This window comes from Andrographis paniculata, unplaced genomic scaffold (assembly GCF_009805555.1).
Source record: "Andrographis paniculata isolate CXL003 unplaced genomic scaffold, ASM980555v1 Contig60END, whole genome shotgun sequence".
Classification (NCBI taxonomy): Eukaryota; Viridiplantae; Streptophyta; class Magnoliopsida; order Lamiales; family Acanthaceae; genus Andrographis; species Andrographis paniculata.
In genome coordinates, this window is record NW_026137596.1 from 5,296,949 (window position 1) to 5,308,657 (window position 11,709).

General features: G+C 29.2%; 1 protein-coding gene across 1 annotated transcript; it reads right to left on the reverse strand.

The window, feature by feature from the left end:
• Nucleotides 1-510: 510 nt before the first annotated feature.
• On the reverse strand, nucleotides 511-5,382 carry LOC127259567 (calcium-dependent protein kinase 1-like). Its single transcript, XM_051286958.1, has 7 exons — nucleotides 3,640-5,382; nucleotides 2,468-2,611; nucleotides 2,196-2,348; nucleotides 1,665-1,780; nucleotides 1,370-1,537; nucleotides 970-1,194; nucleotides 511-845 (listed from the first exon to the last, which is right to left on the reverse strand). The coding sequence occupies exons 1-7, from the start codon at nucleotides 4,472-4,474 to the stop codon at nucleotides 720-722; spliced, it is 1,767 nt and encodes a 588-aa protein (XP_051142915.1). The 5' UTR covers nucleotides 4,475-5,382; the 3' UTR covers nucleotides 511-719.
• Nucleotides 5,383-11,709: the final 6,327 nt, after the last annotated feature.

Here is an 11,709-nt window from a genome sequence, read left to right on the forward strand (position 1 = left end):
AATGTGGTATCCGTACAATCAAAACTGTACCAAGCAAATGTTGCACCTGATACGAAGAAAATATAATATATTATTATACTACACAAAAAATGCGCTATCCGCACTGGGTCAAAACTGCTGATTTGATCCAATGAGTATAATAACCATTTTATATCACATGGGAGAAGGGAGAAGAAAGGGAGGGTCACAAGTTTGTTACCTGTCATGTCCTCTCTGTGTCATAGACCTTCTTCTTCATCTTTTCCACATGCATACATAACATAAATGCTATTAGTTAGCACTTGTCGTTCGTAAGCCCCGACACTTCAGGTCACTTGCTACACATAGTTCGCCTAGTGTGACTTGTCTGTCGAACCTAGTTTGCAGAGTATTAAATTCGACCAAAATTTTACCCAATGCGTATTTTCGGATAGCAATTACGAATTTCCACATAATAATAATTAAAAAAAAAAAATTGTAGATTCATGATGCAACCGGACAACCCCTCGCCTTCTATACAATTCGATCCAATTCAATTTAATTCAATTCCATAACACAAAAGACCAAAAATTCTATTTAGGTACATATATATATTGGGTTCCCTAGTATACCAACCAATCAACCAGGTCGTACAAACACAAAGAGCAGATTGACATACAATCACAAGGATGAAAAAAACGCATGGCCAAACAAGAAAGTGAGAAAATTTGTATCTTTTTTTAATGGATTAGTTGTTACTGTCACAGTTTTAGTGCATCTCTAAAGTTTATACTGAAGCTGTTCTCCAAACCCCTCTTACCCCCGCCTGCCATCGGGTTCCCCTTCTGCATCATAGCAACAAACTCGTTGTAATCTATACGTCCATCCTGCAATGGATTCGGATATAATTATGTGTCAGTCATGACTTTTAAGCAACAGAGCATGCTTGCACTCACATGACAAGAATATTGTAGCGGAATTGATTTAAAGAGACAAACCACAAGGACTTACATTATCTTGATCAACTTCATGAATCATTTCTTCCAGTCGAGAATCATCAAAGCCAAACTCTTGACAAGCCTGTTGGAGCTCATCCGGGGTGATGTACCCGCTCCCATCTTTATCAAAGTATGTGAAAGCAGCGAACAGGTGATCCTCTCTCTCAATTTTGTTAAGATGCAGTGTTGCAGCTATGAACTCTCCATAGTCAATTGTCCCACTATTGTCGACATCGGCCTGAGGTTCAGAACATTCAACCCAACCATTACTTTATGGATGCGGGAAATGTCTAGAGAGATGGAAGGAATTTCGACACAACGTAAATCAGTAGTCAAATAATAAAGAATTGTGAAAGAGCCTTTGAGATGTGTCACTGCCAGCTGTAGGGTATGAGCGAAAAGTAGATAATTACTGCTTGCATTAGGTCATAAATTTCAGATTCCTTTAGGTTTGCACCGACTCTCTTCAGACCAGCTTTGAGCTCCTCAAAAGTGATTTGACCGCTGTTATCCGCATCAATCATATTGAACATTTCTTTTAGCCCTGCAATTTCGTCTTCAGATAGGGATTCTGCAATTACCTGCAGAAAAGAAGTTTAACATGAGTAATTGATTATATGTAAAAATATTAATTTTGCCATCTTCAATTTCTATTTTACTGCAGAAAAGATCCTGTAGATGTATATATACATGGATAGGAGGACTTACTCTAAGAGCCATTTTCTTGAGTCTATTCATTGCAGAAAACTGTTTCAAGCGACTTAAAACTGCAGAGTCGAGAGGTCTATCCGGTGCCACACCATCAACTTGAACCCAAGGGTGGCCTACGGGCAATTCAAGGTTCACATGAGAACAGGAGAGCTTTCAAGTTTCAATCACACACTCGTCAAACAAAATGTAAATGTAATAAATCTTCCACTAAATACATGTATGTCACAGCAAGCATGAGTATGGCTGCACAAATTCTATTGATTCATGACCTCCTCAACATTAAAGATCACTAAACACCTGAATATAATCTGGGCTGACGAATCCAATTACAACTGACAAACTGAAATCATACCATGAGTAGTTTCTAATGAATATTATTATGATACTCAAAGGTATGCTTTAACAATTATGTTATGCCATAAACAAACACTTGTCCATATACAGCCTGGTAAAAAAAATGAAAAGGTGAAATTGGAAAAGACGTTCTCACAAAAACAGGCACACATAAAGACAATGAGAAGTGCTTACACAGAACTTCATGGGCAGTTAAACGCTGTTTGGGGTCTCTGATCAGCATTTTTCTTACCAAGTCTTTTGCACTTTCAGATATACTAGGCCATGGATCTGATGAAAAGTCGAGATCACCATGCAAGACTTGCTCAAATATCCCTTGCTCAGTTTCTGCCATTGTTATTAAGAAAGAATAAGATATCACGCTTAAAAAACATAAAGCTTTCCCTCAGTGATGACAAGCTACAATTTATTCGATTTAGAAAGCATCCGACTGTCCATGTTCTCACCAGCCCAGAATGGAGGAACTCCACTGAGCAAAATGTAGACAATCACTCCAGCACTCCAGACATCAGCTTCAGGACCGTAACGCTTTCGAAGAACTTCAGGTGCAACATAATATGGACTGCCTACAACATCGTGGAATTTTTCCCCTGAAAATAGAAAATTGATGTTTCCTTAGTCATGTATTGACACAACCATTTTAACTCTGTTCTATTATCTAGAATGAAGATGAACTTAAAATATATCAACTGCATAGATCCTAATTTTTTTACCCTCCTCTCCCCTCTTCTTCCCTCGACCCAAACACAACCTAAGCTCATAATAAGTTTGATTTGTCTAAATGGATATATGGAACTGGTCAAACCCTAATTTCCATGGATAATTGATATGCGACCTGACTATTTCAACATTTTTCTTGGCAGGGGAGGCTGTCAAAGAAGCCAAAGAAAGGAATTAAAGATCATGATGCGTCCAAGGATCATAAGAGTGGAAAAGGGCATCATCATCTGAAAAGTCCCATTAGATCCTTTAATGTAGGAATTGAGATCTGCTATGAATCTATATCAGGACCTTTTGCTTTGTTGAATTCTAGATCTTATATTCATTTTAAAGTTAGTAACATTGAAGGGTTTGTTCACTACGGTTGATTATATAGTATTTGTTACATGACAACGAACACCAACCATAGTAAAATAGGCGGAAAAGTATTGAAATCTACATACAAGGATTTTTAAGCAGCTCATATTAAATCTTGGCATTTCTAAGTTACATTTTAAATATTCTCATATATCCAATCGTGATATACTTTATAACACAGCATCGGATTTATATATATATATATGCATATTTCCTCTGGTAGTGTTATCCAATGTATAACAATCCTAACACTCAACCAAAGATGTGGCAAAACAAATCTTACTCACAATCCTATCGATGTCAATCTATCACTTAACATCAGTGGTGTGCTTACTATCTTTAGTTTGTCTTATTTAATTGGACTAATTCTAAATATGAGTTTTCCGAAACTATGAGCGACTAAAAGTAAATTTGAAGCATTGGACTACAATGCAACCCAAAAAAACGAAAAAAAAAAAAAAAAAAAAGAACCAATGTAGTCAGAATGACATATAATACATAATCTGAAATAACAAGCTTGAATCATGGCCGAATGCTATACCTGGCTTGAAGAACATCGACAAACCGAAATCAATTGTCTTGAGAAGCGACTCTTCCTTCTGATCCACAAAGAGGAAATTCTCAGGCTTAAGGTCGCGGTGCATAACTCCCAATGAGTGACAAGCTTCCACAACGCCAACAATAGTCCTCGTCAGCTCAGCAGCCTTCCTCTCTGTGTAATGCCCACGCTGTATTATCCTGTCGAAAAGCTCACCCCCGGCACAGAGCTCCATCACCAGGTGGACTGCAATGGCATCCTCGTATGCCCCCTTGATGGATATCACATTGGGGTGCCCTGCCAGGTGGTGCATTATTTGAATCTCCCGCCGCACATCCTCCACGTCTTCATCGGAGAGCAGCTTCCGCTTGGCAATGGACTTGCATGCGTACTGCTTCCCCGTCTCCTTTTCGATGCAGAGGAACGTTGTCCCGAACTGCCCCTGCCCTAACTTCTTCCCAATGCTGAAAAACTCCTTCAGATTCCCAGTCCGCCGCTGCAGCACGGAGTCTGTCCGTAGGCCAGCGCTGGTGTTCCTCTTGAAATGCTTCTTCTCCTTCTCCTGTGCGGGCTTTTCCTTCTCCTGCGCGGGTTTTTCCTTCTCCGGCTCCGGCGTCTTCGGCGCTTCTGGCTTTGAGATTTTTACCGGCTCCGGCGGCGTGCTCTGAACAACTCCGGAAGATTCAGATTCAGATTCGGGTGGAGCTTCACTTTTGACGGAGTCTCCATTGGCGGATGAAGCATTATTTTCGGGGACAGAGGATCGCCACATCGCGGCGGAAACCGATTGGAAAATCCCATTCTTCGTTAAGCTGGGACCAACACAGGTGTTCCCCATCCCTCCAGGGCCAATCAATTCCTTGGAAACTTCAATAAAGTAAATCGAAGTACGCAATCGAGATCCACGCACCAATCGATCGATCGATCAGCAAAAAACCCAAGTCAACATAGCTTCCTTCCTGCTAAACCCTAAATCGCCGGCAACACAAGAACAAACAATTCGGTGCTGAATAAGCTGTTGCGAGTGCATCAGATCAGCAGGTCATCTCACAGCACTCGACTAGGCAGACAAAACGGCACTGCAAAGCCCAGCCCGAATCCGATTAAAAAGACGGCGTCAAACCCACAACAAAAAAGGGTCAAAGAAAAAGTAAAACAAAATGGTGAAGGATTCAAGGGGCCATGAGGAACAGATATAAGTGAGTAAGAAGAGGTTGAGACGGAGAAAGTGCAGAGAAGAGAAGAGACGAGAAGAGGTTATTTGTGGATTAAGTGAAGATCCGAAGGAGTAGGGAGGGGAGGGCTGCCCTGCCTGCCAGTGCCCGCGTCAATCATCATTCATTCGGCAATAAAATATTACTAGTAGAGAAATTAAGCAAGGATATGCATATGCATATGCATAACCTATGACCTATCTATGTATCTGTACCGCATCTGTTTGCGCTGCCGTACCTTGCCGTCCGATTGACTGATTCAGAAGGAAGTTAACGAAGACGACAGGACAAGGAGGATTCAAGCCCAACTCCAACTATAGAGCCTAGAGGGAGGAAGCGAGTGTCGTAGTCGTAGTCGTAGAATTTGATTTGGATGTTTGTCTTGAGCTGAGCTGAGCCGAGCCGAGCTAGCTGGCTTGCAAACGCATATTCTCCTTCGTTTCTTCCTTATTCATTCCGTGAATACTGCCTCTGCCTGCGGACAACCTGTAACCAAAGGAAAACGCGCTCATTTCCTCTCTCCAGTCTCAACTCCTCTATCTCCCTCAGTTGGATTACTTTATTATTATTATTATTATTATTATTTAAGGGTCTGTCCCGGATTGCATTTGATTTAGATTATTTATTCAATTTTTTTTTCCAAAAATATCAATCAAATACTTATTTTTCATTTTCTATATTATTTTATTTGAATTTTGAGATTAGTTTAAATTTTAATGTATTTTTTTGGGTTTGAATTTGGTTGGAATTTGAAGAGTTTTGATGTGTATTGATTTGATGGACATGAATATAATAATATAAATGTATAGTCATTCGTATAATTTAATTATAAATTTATATTATATTTATATATATTTTTAAAATTTTTTATTTATTTGTATTAAAAAAAAATTATTCTCTACCAAATGACATATATATAGTATATATTTTATTAAATTATAATTATTATAATTTTTTATATTTATAATTAAAAAAAGAGAAAAAAATCAATTTTGGTCCCAATATAACCAAAATTTATCAATTTTGATTCCAATATAAAAAAACTAATCAATTTTGGTATCAATATAACCAAAATTTATCAATTTTGGTCCGAATATAAAAAAAAAAAAAAAAAAAAAACTCATCAATTTTAGTCCCAATTTCAATCAATTTTTGTCTCACTATAAACAATTTTAATCAATTTTGGTCTCACAGTTAAAAAACTAACAGAAATTAATTGCTGACGTGGACATGATGGAGGTGTATAATTATACATGGTCATGTTATTACACAGTCATGTACAATTATATCATGTTGTTACAGGGTCATATATATATTTCAGTGTATAATTATACATGGTCATGTTGTCACGGCCATGTACAATTATACACAGTCGTACATAATCATGTTGTTACACGGCCATGTATAATTCTACACGGCCGTGTACCTTTCTTTTTTCGGTCTAAAATTTTAATTTTTGTTATATTTTAATTTTTTTTAAATTTAGAATAGTTGATATAATTAAAATGGAAAAAAACCCAATAATAATCATAATATAATTAAACTATATCAATTTTAGTTCAAATATAAGTATTTATCAGAGTATATTTTTTTAAGAAGATTTTGTCTAAAATTCTACTATTTAGCAAAAAAAAATTTCTTTTACAATCATCCAATTAATTAATGTATTGAAATAATAAATTAATTTTTAATACTACTATAATATATAAAATTAAAAAATAGTTATGTAATTTGATGTTTGTAAGAGAAATTTTTTTTATGAATAATAAAATTTTAAACCAAACATTTCAAAAGAATATATCTTATAAATTTTTATATTTGAATTAACATTGATAAATTTTAATTATATTATAATTACTATTGATTTTGTCCATTTTAACTATATCAACTATTTTAAATTCAAAATAATTTTTTTAAAAATATATATACAACAAGAAAATAAAATTTTAAACTAAAACAAAAATGTACATTGTCGTGTATAATTGTATATGACCGTGTAACAACATGGTCATGTATAATTATACACTGAAATATACATGGCCATGTAGCAACATGATCATGTATAATTGTACATGGCCGTGTACTTTCCAGGTCAACTGTTATGTCACCTCCGTCATGTTCACGTCAGCAATTTCCGTTAGTTTTTTAACGGTAGGACCAAAATTGATTGAAATTGTTTATAATTTGACCAAAATTGATTTAAATTGTTTATATTTAGACTAAAATTGATGAGTTTTTAATATTGAGACCAAAATTGATAAATTTTGATTATATTAGAACCAAAATTGATGAATTTTTTATATTAAGACTAAAATTGATTTTTTTCTTTCTATATATATAAAAAAAATAAAATAAAATAAAAAATAAAAAAATAAAAGAAGAAGAAGAAGAAGAAGATAGACTCATGAACGGACAGAGTCTCCCCAAATCCCCTCCACCTCCGGACCAGTTTTGGGCTGAATTATTATGCAAACTGATCCAGCCCAAAACTGGAGAAATAGACCTTATGTTCTTTCAATTATTTAATTATTTCTTTTTACTTATTTTGTCAATTTTTTTTTTTTATGAAAAAAAATTATATTTTAAATTTTAAATTTTTTAATATAATTTTTATTTTAATTAATTATTTTTATTTTAATTTAAAATTATTTTTATTATATCATAATTATTTTTATTAATATATTATTAATTATTTATTAATTATATCATTCATAAATTCTCATGTTTATTGTAAAGAGAACACCTGAACGAAAGAAATACTATTTTTAAAGTGTGATTCCTCAAAAATAATAATAAAAAATATACAAACTTTTCTACAAAAAGTTAAAGAGTAAAAAAAAAACTTTAAAGTTAAATACGTGAAAATATCAAATATTTAATTTAAAATAATATATTTTATACTTTTGACAATTATCTCTATACCAAAAATAAAAAATCCATTCATCTAAAAAATATTGGTAAACACAACATATGTTTCCGTCATCTTTTTTATTATTATATTTATTTAAAAATATATAGTTATTATACATTTATTATCTTTTATAAGAATTTATTGTCTAAAAAAAATAACTAAAAATTCAATTAATTAATTATTATTGAAATTAAATTAAAAAATTTTCAATGATTTTATTTATACAAATACAATTTCAAATTTATTTTAAAATATTATATTTATATATCTACATACTTTTCAATAATTTAATTTTATCTATCAAATTTCAATATTTAAATTTCTTTAAATTTTTATATACAACTTCAATGAAATAACTAATAAACATATAAATTTTTTTAACTAGTTTTTGAATTAAACTGTTGGATAAAAATAATAATTTATATGATACATCAACTTGAAAAAATTTTAATCATTTAATTTTTCAAATATCAAAATTTCACATCTTAGAATAATTTTAATAATTCAAGATTATTATAAAAATTATATAATATTATCACAATTTATATTCAAAATCAATCCCGTCACATATGATCTATTTATCTTATTTTTTATCCGTCCCACAGAAGATGACTCATTTATATTTTTAGTATATTTATCAATTTTAAATATATTTAACAAATATAAATCAATTTAATTAAATTTTTAACTTTAGATCCACTCAAAATATATTTTTTTATATCTCTCTTAAATTAACAAATATTTTATTTACCTTTAAAACTCTCAATTTTTTTAATTATAAAACTAATTTTTAAATAACTAATCTATACTATCTAAATTCTTATGCTCAAACAAAAGACGTCATTTTTGTCGGAACATAGTGAATATATATAATAAATTATACTGAATTTTATAAAATAATAAAAATAATGTGTTCGAAATAATTTAAATGTTAATATAGAAAAGAGATACATAAAATAATAAGGTTTAAGTAAACATTACAACAATATATGCTCTTATTTTTATTAATTCTTGATTGTAAAATATATAGTTGTAAATTTAATTGTATAGATATAGAATATTATTCAATCGTAAGTTGATTTATAGGTTTGTGTGATTGTAATTTTAAATTGATTTAAAATAAGTAATTATTTTAAATTTTGTTTAAACAATATATTTTAATATAATATTATATATATATTAAAAATTATTAATTTCTAACAATTTCAAATCAAAGTTATTTATGTTGTGAGGCGCGATAGTTGGTGAAGCAATAACTTACTAAGACAATGATTAGTAGCTGGTCCGAGAAGATTATCAACCACTGGGAATAAGACACTATCCAGACTCCTATGGGAGATGGCAGTAGGGAATTTTTCGCAATGGGCAAAAGCGTGACGGAGCAATTCCACGTGGTGGTAGAAAATCTATGCACTATTATTTATTTTTTAACGAGAAATGTGACTTTCTCAACGCCAAACTATGGCGTGAGTTTGTCATTGGTGATTTAAACAATTATACTCTGTTGTCCCATTGAAAGGGTGACATTTGTTTTTTGCACGTCGATTTGTGAATATTAGTATTATATTGAATTATAGTAAAAAAGACAAAAATACCTCTATTAGTATGGTGTAATATAAAAGTAATGACATTTGTGTAATATATTGTAAGTTGAAAGGATATTTATTATGTCAAGTAGATAGTACATTTACTAAATTAGAAAATGGTAACCTTATTTTGGGACGGACGAAAATGGAAAATGACAACCTTTCAATGAGAAGAAGGAAGTACATACATTTCAATAAAGTTCACTTTCAATTGTAATATTGAAAATACTGTAAGACGATTGTAACAAGAGACTAAGATGTGCAGATAAACACAATCAACGATTGATTTGCTGATTTAAAACAATCTACGAGACAATGAAATATTGAATTTGATGAATGCATGTTCTTAATGATAATTTAAATTTGAAATTACAACCAAATAAATTCATAATATACATTTAATTAAAAGTAAATGTAAAATATTGTTTTAAATATTTTAAAAATTAAACTTAAGTTCAATACAAGTAGAAAACTAGATATATATATATATAATATAAATAAAATAAATAAGAATATGTTATTATCATAACTTAATTTATATAATAATAAATTAACATATAAATATGTAAAAGGTGAATTTTGATTGAGTTTGATATTTTTGTATATAAAATTTTTAATACTTGGTCTGTTTATTATCTATTCCCTCCGTCTTAAATAAAATGGATGTATTATTGTAGATACGAGAATTTACATAAAATATAATTAGTAAATAATTAAGAAATATATTAGTAAAAATAATTATTATCTCGTAAAAATAATTATAAATTAAGATTAAAATAACTAAATAGTTTAATTAATATTAAAAAAATTATAAATTTAAAAATTTAAAATATGATTAAAATGTATAATCAATTTTCGAAAAAAAGAAAAGAACAAATTATATGAGACTCACAAAAATAGAAAATAGAAACAAATTATGTGGGCCGAATGGAGTATTTATTTATGTTCTATTTCGGTTTATCCACAATCAATCTATCGATCTTTGTAATTGTACTTCTAATTTAGACAAGAAAATATTCTCGTACTTTACAAGTACCATTTAAAAAAGATTTAAGTTTAAAAATAAAATGTATCCATCTCTCTATTATATTATTTATTTATAAAATATTAATATTCTAAAATATATATGCAAAATACAAATAGATATATAAATAGTAGATGGAGGGAGGTAGTATAATATTTTAGAAAAATTAGGGTTTATTTATTTATTTTTTATGACGTGAAAATATATATATTTTTTTACCGACTTTGGGTAAAAATTAGGGTTTATTTAGTTGTAAGTTTGAAGGTTGGATTTGAATTTATATTTTAAATAAGAGAAAATCAATTTTGTTCCTTTTATAGAATTTCTTCATCAAAATTGTTCTAAGTATATTTTATCCAATTGATATATTTTTCCGTTTTCGTCCTATCTTGCACCTTTTTATATTAGGTAAAATTTACTAAATAATAAAAGATCTATTCAAAATACCTTTATTATCTATTTCCTAAAAAAATAAATATTTTGTTTATATTTAAAACTTCACAATTTTTTGTAAAATTAATTTATATTAATTATAAATAAATAAAAATATTTTTTTTATTTAAAAATTTTTATTCTCTACATCATATCCATATTACATATATATTTTTATTATAATATATTTTTAAAATATTTAAATATATATACTAATTTTTTTTAATTATATATATTAAATTTATAATAAAAATATTAATATTATTAATTATATAAAAAATAAAAAATAATATCGTAATTAATACTCCCTTCTTCCCACCAAAATTGAACCCTTTGATTAAGGATGTGAGGATGTTTAATTAATTAATAATAATTAGTTATGATATTATTATATTATTTTTTGTATAATTAATAATATTTATAGTTTTAAAGTAAATTTAATATATATATTTAAAAATTTTAAATATATGTTTAAATATTTAAAAATTATATAATAATTAAAAAAATATATTCAATATGAATATTAGAGAATAAAATCTCTATAATGTAAATAAAAAAATATTTTTGTTTATTTATAATTAACATAAATCAAATTTATAAAATATGTGTAATTTTAAATATAAATAAAAATATTTTTTTTTAGGAGAGATATAGAAATAAATGAGTTTTGAGTAGGTCCTACGTTATTTTTACGTTGTTAATTAAGTTGATTTATATTTATAAAATATATTTTTATTTAATAATTTTTTTTTTCAAAAATATAAAACATGTGAGAGAAACAAAAATATTAATAGTGTAGATTGTGGTGGTGGACAGAGGGAGTAATACCTGATAAATATTTACACTAAGGAAATATAATATTACATTATTATTATTTATTTATTTAAAAAATACTTCACTCGAAAA